Source organism: Cervus canadensis, chromosome 19 (genome assembly GCF_019320065.1).
Source record: "Cervus canadensis isolate Bull #8, Minnesota chromosome 19, ASM1932006v1, whole genome shotgun sequence".
Classification (NCBI taxonomy): domain Eukaryota; kingdom Metazoa; phylum Chordata; class Mammalia; order Artiodactyla; family Cervidae; genus Cervus; species Cervus canadensis.
In genome coordinates, this window is record NC_057404.1 from 28,717,184 (window position 1) to 28,740,805 (window position 23,622).

Below are 23,622 nucleotides of genomic sequence, written 5' to 3' on the forward strand. Positions count from 1 at the left end.
ACATGCCTCAATGCAGATATTTATATATTTTCACATGTGTGCCTAAATCTGTCACTTGTCATTACTGAAAGATGATGACAAAAGTTTAAAAGGTCAATAGTTATTTTTAAGATTATGCTCAAGCAAGACATATGGCACTAGTTTTTACTTGAAATCTTACAGACAGCAGCCATGGCATTAATAAATTGAATTTTCTTTTAGAGGTATGAAAAATACGTAAAACATTTAAAGTTAGCATTTCTGGTATTACCTGGGATTACTGGATTTTTCACTGTATATTTGACAACTTTACATATTTTTTCCAAACATCTACAATTTTAGGAAAAAATATCTAAGTAAAAATTGGACTAAATGGGGAGATATGTCATTTTACTGAATGAATGGCTCAACGTTAAATATCTCAACTATACCTGATTAAACTTAAAAGTCAATGGAAATTTCTTAATCTAGAAAAATATTCTGACATTATGGGAGAATATAGGCTTATAATTACCCAGGAAAAGCCTGAAAAAGAAAACTGAAGTGGAAGAATATCATTTTTAAAGTAAAAATGTTTATAACTCATTCTTTTAACTATTAAAAGTGAATGTCACAAGAATTCAGTACCTAAATATTTTTAAAATTATAAATATGTTGAGATAAAATATAGGAGAATATTTAATAACTTTAGATTCCCATATCATACCATTTCTAATATCCAAATATATTCCAGATTTAATTATGAAAATATAATACTTCAAAAATATTGAGACAATATAAGCAAATATTCTTATAACTTTGATGTAGAAGGTCTTTTATGGATAATACCAAACCCAAACAACACAAACTGATATATTTTATAAGGTGTGAGTATTTCCAATAGATAACAATAGATTAATATCTGTACTACAAAAGGAACTCTTACAAATCAGTTACCCAAAGAAAACTCCCACTAGCTTAGAAAAACTGAAAAAAAGGCAATTCACAGAAGAAAAACTGTATGGGGAATCAAGCTTAACTAGGTTAAACCTCACAATAAATATGTAAAATTCTTTAGAAGAAATAATATTCACTTATTATATTGACAAATATGAAAAAGAATAACAACATCAGTATTGGAGAAGGTGTGGGAAAGGGAACACATTCAAAGGTGGCTGCTCCAGCATGAACTGGTACAACCTCTCAATGAAAAAAAATGTTGATGATACAAATATTCTTTGACTAGGCAAGTCCACTTCTAAAAGTACATCCAAAGAAAATAATTAGTTAAGTGTGAAAAATGTATGTTCAAGAATAGTCTCTGCAATGCTGTTTATAGGGGAAAGAGTTACTGAGTGGTGATTAAGAGCTTGGAATCGAGGAGCCAGACTGTCTGGATTTAGACTTCTGACGCAAACCTCTTCCTACACTTGTGATCTTCGGTAAGTTAAACTTTCTGTGCTTCAGTTTCTTCATGAGCAGAGACAATAATAGTAATTGCCTCATAGCATTTTAAGAATAAAATAGGCAAACAGAAAAAAAGCACCCAGAACATTGCCAGGAACTTAGTAAGCACTCAATAAATGTTACCTATTATTATTATTATTGCTGAGAAAAAAATTCTGAAATGCCATTTATAGGGATGGCTTAAGTAAAGCATATTGATCAAAATGTCAGAACACAATGCGGTCCTTAGAAATGATGAGGTGAAATTACAAGTATGGAAAATGCCACCATAGATGACATTAAGTTTTTAAATGAAGGTTATAAAGTATTAATATACTACCCCATCTTTAACCAAACACACACAAATATATATGTGAGCATGCAGAGAAAAGAATATGGAAGCATGTAAACCAAAGTATGAACAGTGACTGACTCTGGGTGTAGAATTATGGATGATTTTCATTTTCATCCCTATATTTGTGGCTTCTGGGTATGAAAAAAGTTTTTTTTTTTTTTAACTAATATATGTTACCTTCATAATATAAAATGAACAAACCCATTTTGGAAAAAAGGGCAACTGGGAAGTTACTTATCACAGTTAGAAGTGATGAGGGATTGATAATGCAGAAGTTCAAGCAATGAAATAACCAGGGAAGGGGCAGGTTCAGGTTTCATCAGAGGAAGACCAAATTCTCCAATCATCCACTCTTTAATTGCTAAAAAACATGTTTGTAGATGATGATGATAATATACACAATTGTGCTAAAAATTATATGAATGGCTTGCATTTTACAAACAGATATGTTAACAGGTTATGAATATATGAGACTAGGGCTTGGGGTTAATTTTTTAAAAGATCAACTATCTACATTTTTTAATCCGAATTACCAATTTCCCAAAAGTAACATTTAGGCCACCAACCAACGAAAGTTGCTTAGTAGCAGTAGAAGATAGGATGATGGCAATATTGTTAGGCTTATCTGTTTATGTCTACAAATTTAGCTGAACTCATCTAATATTAATTGATGCAGTCCAAATACCTAATTACACACATATGCACACACACATCATGTAACCATAGGCTACGAGTTATAGACTTGGTGCCACTAACTTACTATGTTATTTTTCTGAAAGATTTGAAAGAGGTCAAGGAGAAGCCCCAGCAAGACAGCAGGAGGGGCTAATTCACATTTAGAATCAAACCCCATTCCCACCAGAGACGCTCAGAGGGCTCAAACAAACCTTGTGCACACCAGGACCCAGAGACCCCCCAGAGAGTGGGACAGACCTGTGTCTGAGTGTCTCCTGCTGAGGTACAGGTCAGCAATGGACTGCCGCAGGGGCAGGGGCTCTGGGTGCGGCAGATTTGGGTATGGCATAAGCCCTCTTGGAGGAGGTCGCCATTCACCCCATCAGAGAGCTGCCAGAACTTACATAGGACTGGGAAATAGACTCTGGGAGGGCACAAACAAACCCTTGTGTGCACCAGGACCCAGGAGAAAGGAGCATGACCCCACCAGAGACTGACCCAGACTTGTTCGGAAGTGTCCAGGCGTCTCTGGTGGAGGCATGGGTCGGTGGTGGCCGGCTGCAGGGCTGGGGCACTGAGTGCAGCAGTGCATGCATGGGACCTTTTGAGGGAGGTCACCATTCTCTTCATTCCCGCCACCATAGGCTGGCCCCAGGTAAATAGCAGGGAGGGAACACAGCTCCATCCACCAACAGAAATTGGATTAAAGACTTACTGAGCATGGCCCCGCCCATTAGAACAAGACCCAGTTTCCACCTCAGACAGTGTCTCCCATCAGGAAGCTTCCATAAGCCTCTTATCCTTCTCCATCAGAGGGCAGACAGAATGAAAACCACAATCAGAGAAAACTAACCAATCTGATCACATGGATCACAGCCTGGGGTAACTCAATGAAACTATGAGCCATGCTGTGTAGGGCCACCCCAGACGGACAGGTCATGGTAGAGAGTTCTGACAAAATGTGGTCCACCGGAGTAGGGAATGGCAAACCACTTCAGCATTCTTGCCGTGAGAACCCCATGAACAGTATGAATAGGCAAGAAGATAGGAGACTGAAAGATGAATTCCTCAGGTTGGTTAGGTGCTCAGTATGCTACCAGAGATCAGTGGAAAAACAACTCCGGAAAGAATGAAGAGACGGGAGCCAAAGCGAAAACAACACCCAGTTGTGGATGTGACTGGTGATAGAAGCAAAATCCGATGCTGTAAAGAGCAATATAGAATAGGAACCTGGAATGTTAGGTCCATGAATCAATACAAATTGGGAGTGGTCAAACTGGAGATGGCAAGAGGGAATGCCAACATTTTAGGAATCAGCAAACTAAAACGGACTGGGATGGGTGAATTTAACTCAGATGACCATTATATCTGCTACTGTGGGCAGGAATTCCTTAGAAGAAATGGAGTAGCCATCATAGTCAACAAGAGAGTCCAAAATGCAGTACTTGGATGCAATCTCAAAAACGACAGAATGACCTCTGTTCATTTCCAAGGCACACCATTCAATATCACAGTAATCCAAGTCTATGTCCTGACCAGTAATGCTGAAGAAGCTGAAGTTGCACAGTTCTATGAAGACCTTCTAGAACTAACACCCAAAAAAGATGTGCTTTTCATTATAGGGGACTGGAATGCAAAAGTAGGAAGTCAAGAGATACCTGGAGTAACAGGCAAATTTGGCCATGGACTACAGAACGAAGCAGAGCAAAGGCTAATAGAGTTTTGCCAAGAGCACGCACTGGTCATAGCAAACACCCTCTTCCAACAACATAAGAGAAGACTCTACACATGGACATCACCAGATGGTCAATACTGAAATCAGATTGACTATATTCTTTGCAGAAAGATGGAGTAGCTCTATACAGTCAGCAAAAACAACACTGGGAGCTGATTGTGGCTCAGATCATGAACTCCTTATTGCCAAATTCAGACTTAAGTTAAAGAAAGTAAGGAAAACCACTAGACCATTCAGGTATCAAATCCCTTATGATTTTACAGTGGAAGTGATGAATAGATTCAAGACTAGATCTGATAGAGTGCCTGATGAACTATGGACAGAAGTTCGTGACACTGTACAGGAGACAGGAATTGAGACCATCCCCCAGAAAAAGAAATGCAAAAAAGCAAAATGGCTGTCTGAGGAGGCCTTACAAAGAGCAGTGAAAAGAAGACAAGAGAAAAGAAAAGGAGAAAAGGAAAGATATTCCCATTTGAATGCAGAGTTCCAAAGAATAGCAAGGAGAGATAAGAAAGCCTTCCTCAGTGATCAGTGCAAAGAAATAGAGGAAAACAATAGAGGGAAAGACTAGAGATGTCTTCAAGAAAATTAGAGATACCAAGGGAACATTTCATGCAAAGATGGGCATAATAAAGGACAGAAATAGTATGGACCTAACAAAGCAGAAGATATTAAGAAGAGGTGGCAAGAATACACAGAAGAACTGTACAAAAAAGATTCTCACGACCCAGATAATCACAATGGTGTGATCACTCACCTAGAGCCAGACATCCTGGGATGTGATGTCAAGTGGGCCTTAGGAAGCATCACTGCAAACAAAGCTAGTGGAGGTGATGGAATTCCAGTTGAGCTATTTCAAATCCTAAAAGATGATGCTGTGAGAGTGCTACACTCAATACACCAGCAAATTTGGAAAACTCAGCAGTGGTCACAGGACTGGAAAAGGTCAGTTTCATTCCAATGTCAAAGAAAGGAAATGCCAAAGAATGTTCAAACTACCACACAATTGCACTCATCCCACACGCTAGTAAAGTAATGCTCAAAATTCTCCAAGCCAGGTTTCAACAGTACATTAACCATGAACTTCCAGATATTCAGACTTCCCTGGTGGATCAGATGGTAAAGCGTCTGTCTACAATGTGGGAGACCCAGGTTCGATCCCTGGGTGAGAAAGATCTCCTGGAGAAGGAAAGGGCAACCCACTTCAGTATTCTTGCCCAGAAAATCCCATAGACGGAGGAGCCTGGTTGGCTACAGTCCATGGGGTCGCAAAGAGTTTGATACGACTGAGTAACTTCACTTTCACTTTTCCAGATGTTCAAGCTGGATTTATAAAAGGCAGAGGAACCAAAGATCAAACTGCCAACATCTGCTGGATCATCAGAAAAGCAAGAGGGTTCCAGAAAAACATCTATTTCTGCTTTACTGACTACCCAAAGACTTTGACTGTGCGGATCACAATAAACTACGGAAATTTTTGAAAGAGATGGGAATACCAGACCACCTGACCTGCCTTCTGAGAAAATGTATGCAAGTCAGGAAGCAACAGTTAGAACTTGACACGGAACAACAGACTGGTTCCAAATCAGGAAAGGAGTACGTCAAGGCTGTATACTGTCACCCTGCTTATTTAACTTATATGCAGAGTACACCATGAGAAACACTGACTGGATGAAGCACAAGCTGGAATCAAGATTGCCAGGAGAAATATCAATAACCTCAGATATGCAGATAACACTACCCTTATAGCAGAAAGTGAAGAGGAACTAAAGAGCCTCTTGATGAAGTGAAAGAGGAGAGTGAAAAAGTTGAATTAAAACTCAACATTCAGCAAACTAAGATCATGGCATCCAGTTCCATCACTGCGTGGCAAATAGATGGGGAAACAGTGGAAACAGTGACAGACTTTATTTTGGGGGGGCCCCAAAATCACTGCAGATGGTGACTGCAGCCATGAAATTAAAAGATGCTTACTCCTTGGAAGAAAAGTTATGACCAACATAGACACCATATTAAAAAGCAGAGACATTACTTTGCCAACAAAGGTCCGTCTAGTCAAAGCTATGGTTTTTCCAGTAGTCACATATGGATATGAGAGTTGGACTATAAAGAAATGAGTGCCAAAGAATTGATGCTTTTGAACTATGGTGTTGGAGAAGATTCTTGAGAGTCCCTTGGACTGCAAGCAGATCCAACCAATCCATCCTAAAGGCAATCAGTCCTGAATATTCATTGGAAAGACTGATGCTGAAGCTGAAACTCCAATACTTTGGCCACCTGATGTGAAGAACTGACTCACTGGAAAAGATACTGATGCTGGGAAAGATTGAAGGCGGGTGGAGAAGGGGACGACAGAGGATGAGATTGTTGGATAGCATCACTGACTCAATGGACATGAGTTTGAGCAAACTCCGGTAGCTGGTGATGTACAGGGAGGCCTGGAGTGCTGCAGTCCATGGGGAAGCAAAGAGTCAGACATGACAGAGCGACTTAACTGAACTGAATAGCAGTTTTAAGACTATTTTGATGCTGCCTCTAAGCAAAAACATAGTATCTCAGAAGCACATTTGGAAGGCCTTATCATTCAAAATCTAAGACTGATTTATCTCTTTGAGCATCAGAAAGACCTATAATATTACTGATTAACTTATTAACATTTAAATATTTGTTTCAAAGGATGGGATTAATTTACAGATCTGTAGACAAAAAGCAAGGAAAGCAAAGGGATGAGGTAGAATTTTATCAAAATGGCTTACTTATTCATAGAAATCAGCAGATCTGTTTTAATTACTATATATTTTGATGTCATTGCTTTTATTAAATGATGGAAACTGAGTGTATACAACTGATTTAACGCCAAGGGTCTACATGAGGAGTTTAATGCAAAATGTGAAGAACATTAACCCCCCCCCCCAAACTCTCAGCAAAAGCATCATCAGAGGGTAGTTGGTCTCTTCATCAATGTCTATTTAACAGATTTTAAAATTAACTCCAAGTAAGAGTAAATACAAATATTTAGATTTTTCTAATATCACTCTCAGTTTTGAATACTTTTTCTGAAAGGAAACTTCAAACTCAAAAGTGAAAGTGATAAATTTTATTCACTCAGTTGTGTCTGACTCTTTGTGACCCCATGGACTGTAGCTCGCCAAGCTCCTCTGTCCATGGAATTCTTCAAACAAGAAAAATGGAGTAGTTAGACACTCCCTTCTCCAGGGATCGTCCTGACCCAGGGCTGGAGACTTGGTCTCCTGCATTGCAGGAGGATTCTTTATGGTCTGAGTCACTGGGAAAGCCCCCAAACTCAAAGGATTCATGTAATAATAGTGAAGAAGTAAAATGTTTATAGTGGAGTTGCTGTTTATGAGGAAATCAGGTTCCAAAGCTGAAATGTGAAAAAAAAAAAAAATCATGCATAGCCAACATTATTCCTTACAACTCTTAAAGTATAATAGCCTCACCATATCTGAAGAAAATAGTTTTCTTCCTGTATTGTTGCAGCCTGCTGGGTCTCGGGGTACACACTGCCTCAGAGCAGATTCTCAACAAAAACAAACAAAACAAAAAACACCTAAGGTTGAGGCAAGGATGGGGATGTTAGTAGATTACTTTGAAGTGGGGGACAGGTCAGCAAGGGTGAGGAAAAGCAGCAAGTGGGGATGTGAAGCAATGAACAATGTGCATAGCTATTTCACAAGAACACCAAGACACACAACAGTTTGTTTAAAAGATGCTGTGTTTGAGAGCCTGGAATTCACTAGATGGGATACAAGGGGAGAGAGGCTATGGGATGGAGGATTCCACAGAAGGGAGAAAGCAGGCATCCTCCTGGTTTCCTCCTCACTCCTGTTCCCCAATGCTACAGTTCACTCAGAGAGATTTAATTGTTCTAGATTTCCAAGCTACTTTATTCAGCCCATCAGGAATTCAAATCCTAGTCCAGGGCCCAGAAGTGATGGGGGAAGCTATGGGCAGGTGGCTGTTTGGCTCAGCTGCAAGGCAGAAGCCAAGGAAAGGACCCAACATTCCCAAAGCAGGTGAAAAATCAATCCCTGGACTTCTCTGGTGGTAGAGGGATAAGAATCCACCTGCCAATGCAGGGGATATGAGTTCGATCCCTACCCTGAAAAGATTCCATATGCCGCCGGGCAACTAAGCCCACGAGCTACAACTACTGAGCCCGCCTGCCTGGAGCTCATGCTCCAAAACAAGAAAAGCCAGAACACCCCAACCTAAGAGTAGTCCCTGTGTGCGGTAACGAAGACCAAGTGAAGCCAAAAATAAATAACTCAATAAAAATACATTTAAAAAACCCAAAACTTAAAAAAAAAAATCAATCCCTGGTGGCAGATTGGTCCTGGAGGTTGGTAAATGCTGAGGCAATCTAGGGGAGGTCACAAGATATATGTCTAATAATCTGAAGAAGTTGGTTTGCATTTAGATGTTTTACTAGATAACAAAAAATATTTTCCTTAAATATTAAAAGACATACTCAATACTCTAAGAAATAACATATTTCAGAAGAAAGTAAAAACTAAGACAAATGAGGTAAAAAGAATGTCATGCCTCTCATATTGTTTCTAAGGAGCCCAATTCATTAAGCTTGGTATGATGGCAAAATGTATAAAACCTGATGTTTCCCTTAATGCAACTGCAAATGTGCTCAGTTAACTGCACACATACCTCAATACCACTTAACCAATTACCTAGTAGGCACCAGGACTTTCTCTTATGGTCTCACTTAAGTTTCAAAGCAAATTCTGTAGGTCCCATTTTACAGAAAACTCAACAGAAAAACAAAGCAGAAAGTCAAACCTACCAAATCACAGAACAAGGACTAGAATAACTTTCTTTTATTATGCCATGTTATCCAAACCACTGAAAATCCAGTACCCATTTTAATAATTATCAACACTTGGAAAAAGAAATTTCTTCTAATCTCTAACAATAACATTCTTTTTTTGTTTGCTGTTTCTTTTAATTTTTATTTATTTATTTTCATTTATTTTTTTTTAGGAGGATTTGTACTTGTCTTAGAAACCAGAATAGGCATCAGCAACCACCAAGGCGGGGCTGAACAGGGAGGCGCAGGATGGGCCTGAATGCCCTGAGGGAGCTAATATATAGCAACCTAAACTGTGGGATAGCCAGAGAGAGAGAGAGGAAAAAAAGAGAGAGAGAGAACCTTCTTGTGAAAAGCCCTAACCTAAGGCACTGCCAGGCCCCTCACAGAACAAAGGACTGAGTGAATACCAGAGGAGAGCAAGCTGGCTGCAGACCGGCCCATCCCCTGCCGGAGGCAGACAGGCAGGCGGGCGGCATCCTCTACCAAACTGTGAGCAGGCTCCCAGTTGCTAACCAAGTCTTCCTGGGATCCTGGACGGTTGACATCCGCCGGGAGGGTTGCAGCCAGAGATCAGGTCCCCAGAAGAGACACACGGCACACCTGAGACGGAGCTCCCAGGAAACCAGGAGTCTGGGACGGGGGAGGTGATAAGACGCACCGCACCTGGGGAGAGTGCCCTCGTCAAGCACCTGGTCGCCTGAGCTGCTCAACCTGGGAAGAGCACAAAACGCAGGCCCAACCGAGTCTGCGCCTTTGTGGAGCACTCGAGAACCTGAACCTGAGCGGCTTAGACCTAGGAAATGCACCCAACCCAGGGCCCGCTTTAGACAGTTCCCCTGCAGAGCAACCTGGAGCCTGAGCAGTGTAGACCGGGAAAGCACACACGCGGGGCGGGGGGGGCGGTACCCAGCATGGCCCAGACACTGCGAGCGCGCCCCACACACGCCAGGGATGCTCGTTTGCAGTGTTACTCCCTCCCCGCAGCACGACTGAACTAGTGAGCCTAAATAAGTGACCACCTTTGCCCCTTGTGTCAGGGTGGAAATCAGACACTGAAGAGACTTGCAAACAGAGAAAGCCAAAATAAACAGAGGGAACCGCTTCGGAAGCGACAGGTGCAACATTTAAAACCCTGTAGTTAGCACGGACTACACTGGAAGGGCCTACAGATCTTGAGAAGTATAAGCTGGAACAAGGAACTATCTGAAACTGAATGGACCCCACACTGCCCACAAAAAGCTCCAGAGAAATTCATAGATATATTTTTACTATTATCATTAAAAAATTTTTTTATATTTTTAATTTAAAATCTCCTATTACTTCTTTAATTTTAATTTTTATAACCTACTATTACCTTGCAAAAAAAGACCCTATTTTAAAGCAAACTTCATATATATTTCTTATAATTTTTGTGATTTTATTTTGTTTTTTTAATGTTGCAATTTTGAGAGTCTAACCTCTAGATTTTTAATCTTTGCTTTTTCATATTTGTTACCAATTTTGTACCTTTAAGAATCCAATCTTCAGTACCCATTTTTACTCAGGAGTGTGATTATTGGCTTGACTGCCCTCTCCCCCTTTTGACTCTCCTTTTTCTCCCCTAGGTCACCTCTATCTCCTCCCTCCCCCTTCTCTTCTCTACCCAACTCTGTGAATCTCTTTGGGTATTCCAGGCTGTGGAGAACACTTAGGGACCTGATTACTGGCTAGATCTCTCTCCTTTTGACCCCCCTCTTCTCCTCCTGGTCACCTCTATCTCCTTCCTCCCTCTTCTCTTCTCTATGTAACTCTGTGAACCTCTCTGGGTGTTCCAGGCTGTGGAGAACACATAGGGATTTGATTACTGGCTAGACTGCTCTCTCCCCTTTTGATTCCCCCTCTTCTCCTCCTGGTCCCCTATATCTCCCTCCTTCCTCTTCTCTTCTCCATGTAACTCAGCAAACCTTTCTGGATGATCTTCATTGTGGAGAATCTTTTCTCCATTAACCTAGATGTTTTAACATCAGTGCTATATGGATGGAGAAGTCTTGAGGCTACTGTAAGAATAAGTCTGAAAACCAGAGGCAGGAGGCTTAAGTCCAAAATCTGAGAACACCAGAGAACCCCTGACTCCAGGGAACATTAATCGATGAGAGCTCATCCAAAAGCCTCCATACCTACACTGAAATCAAGCTCCACCCAAGAGCCAACAAGTTCCAGAGCAAGACAAACCATGCAAATTCTCCAACAACACAGGAACATAGCCCTGAGCTTTAATATACAGGCTGCCCAAAGTCACACCAAACCCAAAAAATCTCAAAACTTGCTACTGGACACTTCATTGCACTTCAGATAGAAGAAATCCAGCTCCACCCACCAGAAAACTGACATAAGCTTCCCTAACCAGGAAACCTTGACAAGCCACTCATCCAACTCCACCCACAGGGAGGAACCTCCACAATAAAGAGGAACCACAAACTGCCAGAATACAGAAAGGCCACCCCAAACACAGAAATCTAAACAAGATGAAAAGGTAGAGAAATACTCAGCAGATAAAGGAACATGATAAATGCTCACCAAACCAAACTGAAGAGGAGGAGGTAGGGAGTCTACCTGAAAAAGAATTCAGAATAATGATAGTAAAAATGATCCAAAATCTTGAAAATGAAATGGAGTTACAGATAAACAGCCTGGAAACAAGGATTGAGAAGATGCAAGAAAAGTTTAACAAGGACCGAGAAGAAATAAAAGAGTCAGTCAATAATGAATAATGCAATAAATCAGATCAAAAACACTCTGGAGGGAAACAACAGTAGAATACTGAGGCAGAATATAAAATAAGTGAGGTAGAAGATAGAATGGTGGAAATAAATGAAGCAAGAAGGAAAAAAGGAAAAAGAATTAAAAGAAATGAGGACAACCTCAGAGGCCTCTGGGACAATGTTAAATGCCCCAACATTTGAAGCACAGGAATCCCAGAAGAAGAAGACAGAAAGAAAGGCCATGAGAAAATACTTGAGGAGATAATAGTTGGAAACTTACCCAAAATGGGGAAGGAAATAGCTACCCAAGTCCAAGAAACCCAGAAAGTCCCAAACAGGATAAACTCAAGGCAAAACACCCCAAGACTAAGCAAAGATTAATACTAATCAAATTAACAAAGATCAAACACAAAGAACAAATATTAAAAGCAGCAAGGAAAAACAACAAATAACATACAAGGGGATTCCCATAAGAATAACAGCTGATCTTTCAACAGAAATTCTTCAAGCCAGGAGGGAATGGCAGTACATACTTAAAGTGATGAAAGAGAAAAACCTACAACCCAGATTACTGTACCCAGCAAGGATCTCATTTAAATATGAAGGAGAAATCAAAAGCTTTACAGACAAAAAAACCTGAGAGAATTCAGCACCACCAAACCAGCTCTTCAATAAATGCTAAAGGATCTTCTCTAGACTGGAAAAACAGAAAAGGTGTATAAACTTGAACCCAAAAAAACAAAGTAAATGTCAACGGGATCATACTTATCAATAATTACCTTAAATGTAAATGGGTTGAATGCCCCAACCAAAAGACAAAGACTGGCTGAATGGATACAAAAATAAGACCCATATAAATGTTGTCTACAAGAGACCCACCTCAAACCTAGGGACACATACAGACTGAAAGTGAAGAGCTGGAAAAAGATATTTCGCACAAATGGAGACCAAAAGAAAGCAGGAGTAGCAATACTCCAATCAGATAAAATAGACTTTGAAATACAGGCTGTGAAATGAGACAAAGAAGGACACTACATAATGATCAAAGGATCAATTCAAGAAAAAGATATAACAATTATAAGTATATATGCACCCAACATAGGAGCACCGCAATATGTAAGGCAAATGCTGTCAAGTCTGAAAGGGGAAATTAACAACAACACAATAAGAGTGGGAGACTTTAATACCCCACTCACACCTATGGATAGATCAACTAAACAGAAAATTTAGGAAGGAAACACAAACTTTAAATGATACAATGGACCAGTTAGACCTAATTGATATCTATAGGACATTTCACCCCAAAACAATGAATTTTACCTTTTTCTCAAGTGCACACAGAACCTTCTCCAACACAGATCACATTCTGGGCCATAAATCCAGCCTTGGTAAATTCAAAAAAATTGAAATCATCCCAAGCATCTTTTCTGATCACAATGCAGTAAGATTAGATGTCAACTACAGGAGAAAAAACTATTAAAAATTCCAACATATGGAGGCTGAACAACACACTTCTGAATAACCAACAAATCACAGGAGAAATCAAAAAAGAAATCAAAATATGCATTAGAAATGAATGAAAATGAAAACATAACAACCTCAAACCTACGGGATTCAGTAAAAGTAGTGCTAAGGGGAAGGTTCATAGCAATACAAGCCTAGCTCAAGAAACGGGTGAGAAATCAAATAAATAACCTAACTCTATACCTAAAGCAACTAGAAAAAGAAGAAATTAAGCACCTCAGGGTTAGTAGAAGGAAGGAAATCTTAAAAATTAGGGCAGAAATAAATGCAAAAGAAACAAAGGAGACCATAGCCAAAATCAACAAAGCTAAAAGCTGGTTCTTTAAGAAGATAAATAAAATAGACAAACCATTAGCCAGACTCATCAAGAAAAAAAGGGAGAAGAATTAAATCAACAAAATTAGAAATGAAAATGGAGAAATCACAACAGACAACACAGAAATAGAAAGGATCATAAGAGACTACTATCAGCAACTATATGCCAATAAAATGGACAACTTGGAAGAAATGGACAAATTCTTAGAAAAGTATAACTTTCCAGAATTGAACCAGGAAGAAATAGAAAATCTTAACAGACCAATCACAAGCACAGAAATTGAAACTGTAATCAGAAATCTTCCAGCAAACAAAAGCCCAGGAGCAAATGGCTTCACAGCTGAATTCTACCAGAAATTTAGAGAAGAGCTAACACCTATCCTACTCAAACTCTTCCAGAAAATTGCAGAGGAAGGTAAACCTCCAAACTCACCACCATCACCCTAATACCAAAACCAAACAAAGATGCCACAAGAAAAGAAAACTATAGGCCAATATCACTGATGAACATAGATGCAAAAATCCTTAACAAAATTCTAGCAAACAGAATCCAACAACATATTAAAAAGATCATACATCATGACCAAGTGGGCTTTATCCCAGGGATCCAAGGATTCTTCATTCACAAAACAATCAATGTGATACACCACATTAACAAACTGAAAGATAAAAACCATATGATTGTCTCAATAGATGCAGAGAAAGCCTTTGACAAAATTCAACATCCATTTATGATAAAAAAAAACCCTCCAGAAAACAGGAATAGAAGGAACATACCTCAACATAATAAAAGCCATATAAGAGAAACCCATGGCAAACATTATCCTCAATGGTGAAAAATTGAAAGCATTTCCCCTAAAGTCAGAAACAAGACAAGGGTGCCCACTCTCACCACTACTATTCAACATAGTTTTGGAAGTTTTAGCCACAGCAATCAGAGAAGATAAAGAAATAAAAGGAATCCAGATTGGAAAAGAAGAAGTAAAACTCTCACTGTTTGCAGATGACATGATCCTCTACATAGAAAACCCTAAAGACTCTACCGGAAAACTACTAGAGCTAATCAATGAATATAGTAAAGTTGCAGGATATAAAATTAATGCACAGAAACCCTGTATTCCTATACACTAACAATGAGAAAACAGAAAGAGAAATTAAGGAAACAATTCCCTTCACCACTGCAACGAAAAGAATAAAATACTTAGGAATAATTCTACCTAAAGAAACAAAAGACCTATATATAGAAAACTATAAAACACTGATGAAAGAAATCAAAGAGGACACAAATAGATGGAGAAATATATCATGCTGATGGATTGGAAGAATCAGTATAGTGAAAATGAGTATACTACCAAAGCAATCTGTAGATTCAATGCAATCCCTATCAGGCTACCAATGGTATTTTTCAGAGAATTAGAACAAATAATTTCACAATTTGTATGGAATTACAAAGAACCTTGAATAGCCAAAGCAATCTTGAGAAAGAAGAAGGGAACTGGAGGAATCAACCTGCCTGACTTCAGGCTCTACTAAAAAGCTGCAGTCATCCGGACAGTATTGTACTAGCACAAAGACAGAAACAGAGATCAATGGAACAAAATAGAGAGCCCAGAGATAAATCCATGCACCTATGGACACCATATCTTTGACAAAGGAGGCAAGAATACGCAATGGAGAAAAGACAATCTCTTTAACAAGTGGTGCTGGGAAAACTGGTCAACCACTTGTAAAAGAATGAGACTAGAACAGTTTCTAACACCATACACAAAAATAAACTCAAAATGGATTAAAGATCTAAATGTAAGACCAGAAACTATAAAACTCCTAGAGGAGAACATAGGCAAAACACTCTCCGACATAAATCACAGCAGGATCCTCTATGACCCATCTCTCAGAGTAATGGAAATAAAAGCAAAAATAAACAAATGGGACCTAATTAAACTTAAAAGCTTTTGCCCAATGAAGGAAACTATAAGCAAAGTGAAAAGACAGCCTTCAGAATGGGAGAAAATAATAGCAAATGAAGCAACTGACAAAGAATTAATCTCAAAAATACACAAGCAACTCCTGAAGCTCAATTCCAGGAAAATAAACGACCCAATCAAAAAATGGGCCAAAGAACTAAACAGACATTTCTCCAAAAAAGACATACAGATGGCTAACAAACACATGAAAAGATGCTCAACATCACTCATTATCAGAGAAATGCAAATCAAAACCACAATGAGGTACTATCTCATGCTGATCAGAATGGCCGCTATCCAAAAATCCACAGACAATAAATGATGGAGAGGTTGTGGAGAAAACGGAACCCTCTTACACTGTTGGTGGGAATGCAAACTAGTACAGCCACTATGGAGAACAGTGTGGAGATTTCTTAAAAAACTGGAAATAGAACTGCCATATGACCCAGCAATCCCACTGCTGGGCATACACACCGAGGAAACCAAAATTGAAAGAGACACATATACCCCAATGTTCATCACAGCACTGTTTACAATAGCCAGGACACGGAAGCAATGTAGATGTCCATCGGCAGACGAATGTATAAGAAAGCTGTGGTACATTTACACAATGCAATATTACTCAGTTATTAAAAAGAATGCATTTGAATCAGTTCTAACGAGGTGGATGAAACTGGAGCCTGTTATACAGAGCGAAGTAAGTCAGAAAGAAAAACATCAATATAGTATATTAACACATATATATGGAATTTAGAAAGATGGTGATGATGACCCTATGTGCAAGACAGCAAAAGAGACACAGATGTAAAGAACAGACTTTTGGGCTCTGTGGGAGAAGGCCAGGGTGGGATGATTTGAGAGAATAGCACTGAAACGTATATTATCATATATGTGAAACAGATCACCCACCAGTCCAGGTTCTATGCATGAGACAGGGTGCTCAGGGCTGGTGCACTGGGATGACCCTGAGGGATAGGATGGGGAGGGAGGTGGGTAGGAGGGTCAAGATGGTGAACACATGTACACCCATGGCTGATTCATGTGAATGTATGGCAAAAACCACTATTGTAAAGTAATTAGCCTCTAATTAAAATAAATAAAAAAGAAAGACATCCTGTGTTCATGGATTGGACAATTTAATATTCTTAACCTAGCAATAATACTCCCCAAATTGACCTATGGAGTCAATAGAATTCCTATCAAAATACCAGCTGGCTATTTTTTTTTTTTTTTTGCAAAAATTTACAATATGACCCTACAATTATTATGGAAACAAAAGGGGCAATCTTAAAAAAGAACAAAGTTGGATGATGGACACTAGTTGAATTCAAAATTTACTAAAAAGTCACAGGAATCAAGACAGTGTGGTAACCACATAAGGACAGACATATATCAATGGAATAAAACTGAAAGTGCATAAATAAGCCCTGACAATATAGTTAACCAATTTCTGACAAGAGTTCCAAGACAATTCAATTTTCAACAAATGGTACTAGGAAAACTGCACACCCACAGACAAAAGAATGGAATTGGACTCCTTCCTTATACCACACAAAAATTAACTCCAAATTAACTCCATAGACTTAAGTGTAAGAGTTAAAACAATAAAGCTCTTTAAAAAAATCTTAATATGTTAGGAAAAACCTTAGATACAACACCAAAAGCATATGTAACAATAGAAAAGTATATTGGACTTTATGAAAATTAAACATTTTCTGTTTGAAAGGATACAATTAAGAAAATGAGAAGACAACTTATAGGAGAAAATATATGCATATCCCACATCTGATAAAGGACTAATATCTAAAATATATAATGGACTTTTACAATTCAATCATAAAGACAAAAATCCAACTAAAAATGGTCTGAGGATATGAATAGACATTTTTCCAAAGATATACAAATGGTCAATAAGCATATAAGAAGATATTCTATGTCATTAGTCATCAGAGAAATGCAAATCAGAATCACAATGAGATACTACTTACCATGGAGACTCCAAAATTCCTCTGAAAGGGAAAATGTATAGATATGGAGAACAGGAAAGAGCCATACAAACACAGAAACAAACTCATATATGCAGGAAAGTAATATGTGATTGAGCTGGTATTGTAAATTAGCAGGGAGATGTACTCAATGAATGATTTTGTAAGCTATCTATTTGAAGAAAAGTCAAACTGGATCTATATGCAATACATACAAAAATAATTCTAGAGAAAGTAAAAACCTAAGCATAAAAAGTCTATAAATGTGACAAAAGAAAAATATGTGTTGTAATGTTTTTATGATATATCACTATTAAGCAAGACAACATAATTAATATTATTTAGAAATATTATTAAGACCTAAATTCTGAGAAGCAAAAAGAGGAAGAGATGACACATTAAATTAAAATTTTAAAAATGTATAAAGCACCATAATAAAACTAAATGACAAACAACAGAACAGGAGAAAATGTTTGCAATGTTTATAAGAGACAAAAGATTATTTTCCGGAAGATCTAAAGAACCTCCACAAAGCAGTGAGAGAGATGTACATAAAGAATCACACTTAGGATGTACACTATAATTCTGTTTTAATATAAAAAAATTGACAACCTCAGCCCTTATCAATTGAAGTATAGCTAAGTTAGAATAAATTTCCATTATCTAATAGTTTAAAGAATGAGGTATATAGATCTTTTGACATTAAAAGTTCTAGTGCTACCATAAAAACAATCAAGCTTCACAATATACACACCTTGATCCCATTTATATTTTAAAATAGATTTATGGTTGTGTTCAAAAAGGATACACACCTACTGGCTACTAATTTTCTCTCTAGAGAGGAGAGAGGAATGGGAGGAACTACTGAAGGACATTTTTATTCAATATACCTCTACACTGTTTGAATATTTTACAATGATAATATTACCCAGTCAACTGAATTTAATAACCTGTAACTGGAAATACATGTGAAAACATAGTAATTAAGAGTCACCTAGAAATCTAGTATCCAGAACACCATCATATATTACTGGTGTATTTTCTTCCAGCTTTATGATTGGAGATTTCTTAAAAATATCACCTTGTATCTCAAATTTACAGCCTTTAATGAGGAGTTCCCCTTTTGGAAAAAAATCTTCCTCATCTACTGATGATCTCATTCTACTGACCATACAATATATACATTTTATTCGCCTAAGTCAGTGGTCATGTATGGATGTGAGAGTTGGACTGTGAAGAAAGCTGAGTGCCGAAAAATTGATGCTTTTGAATTGTGGTGTTGGAGAAGACTCTTGAGAGTCCCTTGGACTACAAGAGATCAGTCCTGGGTGTTCATTGGAAGGACTGATGCTGAAACTGAAACTCCAGTACTTTGGCCACCTCATGTGAAGAGTTGACTCATTGGAAAAGACCCTGATGCTGGGAGGGGTTGGGGGCAGGAGGAGAAGGGGATGACAGGATGAGATGGCTGGATGGCATCACCGACTCTATGGACATGATTTTGGGTAAACTCCAGGAGTTGGTGATGGACAGGGAGGCCTGGCGTGCTGCGATTCATGGGGCCGCAAAGAGTCGGACATGACTGAGCAACTGAACTGAACTGAACTGAAGTTATTAAGAAAAGTATTTCATTTGTCTTTCAGTGCTTCATGATAACAGAATTGTCCTTAAATGGCAGACTTTCTACTGATGATCTTTATTAACATTTATGGACTATAGTCACTGACCTAACTGTGGTCACAGGAACTGAACTAACTACTGTTTTCTTATCTTAAATATTGGAACTTCAAAATAAACCACTTCTGCCTCTTTGGACTCAATCAGATAAATGAGTACAGCACTTAGTAAGCATTCAATAAACACTAAGTGCTGTAACTATTATACCTTATTTCAGGAGAAAAGTACATAGTAGTGACTTCTATAACCATAAATTTAGAAATACACATCAATTAGTAGATCACACCGATGTGAATGAACTTAATGCCATTGAATTGCATACTTAAAATGGCATATATTATGTTTATTTTACCACAATAAAAAATTTGAAAAGCTATACTGATTAAAAGAACATATAATAAAACTCATTTTTTATTTGATATTTTGACTAATTGAAGCAGGTTACTAGAAATTCCAGATCAGGCCCAATCCAGCAAATCAGCAATGAGGTATGATCTGTATGTCACTAAATAAGCATTCTATTTACAGATTCATTTTCACCTCTTCTAAAATCTAGGGTTTCAAAAGTGTTTCCCACTTTTATTTCTTACATGTAGGTCACCCAAGGTTTACTTTGCAGATACGTGTATAAAGAACAAATACAGTCTTTTCATTACCATAGAGCTCCTGAATAAGAGTGGAGACCATGTTTGAGATATTCATTCACAAGACCCTAATATATCCTATGAAATCCCATTATTCAAAATGTAAATCTCTAACATTACAAAGGAGATAGTTGTTCTAGGTAGAACTTTTCTCCACAGAAGATTGTAAAAAGCTTGCAACCCTGTAGTCACTATGATCTAAGCTAGAGTTTATATTTAGAGTCATTCTGAAGACAGTACTATTACTAGTTCCACTGAATGAGTTTGTAAATTAATGGAGTGGATAAGCAGATATACTATTAAAAAAAACTTAAGAATTTCTCAGAGCTTTAAACTGTGAATGCTCTTTCTTTCTCTTTCCTTATAAGCAGAGGAAATGTATTTAATATCAGAGATATTAAAAGGAAAGCTAAAAGCAAAGTCTCTGGTTTGCAAGATCATATTTCATGTATTAATGATTAAACATCTTTGAGGAATAACAGGGAGAATATAAAGCTTTATGAAAAGTTGTTGTGCCTAGTGATATAGCACCTACCAAGGAGATTAGTTTATTTCTAATCTATTCCTAGAAAACAAATGTAGCTGAAGTTACATTTTTCTGTCACTGACATAGCCCACTTGTTACTTTCTACCCATTAGCAATGATTTATAAAAAATTACATACTATATCAAACTCATTCCCTCTTTTTCTAATCACTTTTTTAAATTGATTTTTAAATGTTGTTTTTAGTCAAAGTAATACTAATTCCCAGAATTTTAAATAAAGTTGTTTGAAACATTAAAAATTATGGTTTCATAAAAAGGCATAGCTTTCATCTCAAAAATTGGGATTAAAAAAATGCTAAAATGCCCAATACCAAGACGGAATTCCTCCAATATAAACTGGTTGACTTCCTAGTCTGAAATCTGCTTCTACATCACAGTAATTTTAGGCAGTTGTAAAGGAAAAGGGCATATGTGATGAAACTAACAGCAAAAGTTCACCAACTTACTGAAAGCAATTTGGCCCAAATACAGTGGCAAGATTGTGAACATTCATGCGGTTCTGCACATGGTGCTTGGCTACTTCTGTCAAGAACTGGCAAAGGTACTTGAGGAGGCAGTAGTGGGTATCTGGCAGCTCTTCTATTAAGGCTCTTAACTTACTCTCCTGAGCATCATTTCTGTCATCTGGAAAAAAAAAAAAAAGAACAAAAATTGTTCTCAGGTATATTTTATGGTAGTTAAAAAAAGATACACAAGTACAATACATCCCAACATTTAATTCAGAAAATCATTCCCAGGGACTGAGATGTGCCATTATAAAGAGGCATGTTTGCTGTTTCTTTGATCCTCAAGCATTTGATTTTAATTTTCAAGAATAACTGACTTATTCAAGACGTCCTAAAAACCACAAGCTTTTTATTCAGTGAATAAAATAGGTTGGTATTTCAATTCTGTGTTTTCTTGCCACAGATTAAGGTAACGGCTGGACTTTGATCCACAGCAGATCTTCCATTTCATTTTTGTCTTCAAGTCTGTTAAAAACAAGAATCTCTTGGTTGAAAAAACTTCATGTAGGAGACCTACCTGGATCACCATGAGTGACACCAAACTCAATAATCAGGGGTCTGTGCACAGAGAAAATGGAAAGAATCTTTAAATTTTTAAGCAGCATTTTAATCACCCACATATCACAGAGTTTAGAATTTGATATGTGCTTCATACAAAAGTCTAATAACATTGTGTGTGCCTAGTCGCTCAGTTGGATTAGCGTATCTGACTCTTTCTGACCCTTTGGACTGTAGCCTGCCAGGATCCTCTATCTATAGGATTTCCTAGGCAAGAATACTGGAGTGGGTTGCCATTTCCTCCTCCAGGAGTTCTTCCCGACCCAGTGATTAAACCCTAGTCTTCTGTGTCTCCTGCACTGCAGGCAGATTCTTTACCCACTGAGCCACTGGGGAAGCCCCAATAACCTTGTATGAAGCCAAAAACATCCAACAATGTGCCAGAATTCACAGGCAGACATGTGAAAAGTTTCCCTCAATTCTCAGAGATCTGTTTTGTTGATATTTAAATAGTAAAGTTGCTATCTTAAGTTTAAGTCTGTATACTACTTTCTATCAGAGGGACACATGAATATTTTACAGAAAATACTTTTCAGGGAATAATGACAATCTATCAGAGATCAAATTGTCAACACCTGTTGGATCATCAAAAAAGCAAGAGAGTTCCAGAAAGACATCTATTTCTGCTTTATTGACTATGCCAAAGCCGTTGACTGTGTGGATCACCACAAACTGAGGAAATTTTTTAAAGAGAAGGGAATACCAGACCATCTGACCTGATTCTTGAGAAATCTGTACACAGGTCAGGAAGCAACAGTTAGAACTGGACATGGAACAACAGACTGGTTCCAAATAGGAAAAGGAGTACGTCAAGGTTGTATATTGTCACCTTGCTTATTTAACCTATATGCAGAGTACATCATGAGAAATGCTGGGCTGGAAGAAGCACGAGCTGGAATTAAGATTGCTGGGAGAAATATCTATAACCTCAGAAATACAAATGACACCAACCTTATGGCAGAAAACAAAGAACTAAAGAGCCTCTTGATGAAAATGAAAGAGGAGAGTGAAAAAGGTAGCTTAAAACTGAATGAAAATGAAAACACAACAACCCAAAACCTATGGGACACTGTAAAAGCAGTGCTAAGGGGAAGGTTCATAGCATTACAGGCTTACATCAAGAAACAAGAAAAAAGCCAAATAAATAACCTAACTCTACACCTAAAGCAATTAGAGAAGGAAGAAATGAAGAACCCCAGAGTTAGCAGAAGGAAAGAAATCTTAAAAATTAAGGCAGAAATAAATGCAATAGAAACTAAAGAGACCATAGCAAAAATCAACAAAGCTAAAAGCTGGTTTTTTGAAAAAATAAACAAAATTGACAAACCATTAGCAAGACTCATTAAGAAACAAAGAGAGAAGAACCAAATCAACAAAATTAGAAATGAAAATGGAGAGATCACAACAGACAACACTGAAATACAAAGATCATAAGAGACACTACCAGCACTCTTAGCCAATAAAATGGACAACTTGGATGAAATGGACAAAATTCTTAGAAAAGTATAACTTTCCAAAACTGAACAGGAAGAAATAGAAGATCTTAACACAGACCCATCACAGGCAAGGAAAATCGAAACTGTAATCAAAAACTTCCAGCAAACAAAAGCCCAGGACAGATGGCTTCACAGCTGAATTCTTACCAAAAATTTAGAGAAGAGCTAACACCTACCTTACTCAAACTCTTCCAGAAAATTGCAGAAGAAGGTAAACTTCCAAAATCATTCTATGAGGCCACCATCACCCTAATTCCAAAACCTGACAAAGATGCCACAAAAAAAGAAAACTACAGGCCAATATCACTGATGAACATAGATGCAAAAATCCCTAACAAAATTCTAGCAAACAGAATCCAACAACATATTAAAAAAATCATACACCACGATCAAGTGGGCTTTATCCCAGGAATGCAAGGATTCTTCAATATCCGCAAAATCAATCAATGTAATACACCACATTAACAAATTGAAAGATAAAAATCATATGATTATCTCAATAGATGCAGAGAAAGCCTTTGACAAAATTCAACACTCATTTATGATTAAAACTCTCCAAAAAGCAGAAATAGAAGGAACATACCTCAACATAATAAAAGCTATATATGACAAACCCACAGCAAGCATTACCCTCAATGGTGAAAAATC

At 37.9% G+C, this 23,622-nt stretch overlaps 1 protein-coding gene across 6 annotated transcripts in view; it reads right to left on the minus strand.

The window, feature by feature from the left end:
• FAM13A (family with sequence similarity 13 member A) overlaps positions 1–23,622 on the minus strand; it is a 316,062-nt gene that overhangs the window by 243,589 nt on the left and 48,851 nt on the right. For 4 of the 6 annotated variants that reach the window (XM_043438899.1, XM_043438898.1, XM_043438900.1 and 1 more), the window contains exon 1: positions 20,861–21,048. The exons of 1 other annotated variant lie outside the window; for it this stretch is intronic. In XM_043438899.1, the coding sequence (XP_043294834.1) occupies positions 20,861–20,907 (47 nt within the window). In that variant the 5' untranslated portion in view covers positions 20,908–21,048. Of the gene's footprint in view, positions 1–20,860; positions 21,049–23,622 lie in introns of those variants that run through there. One more of the 6 variants, XM_043438909.1, reaches the window with a different exon arrangement.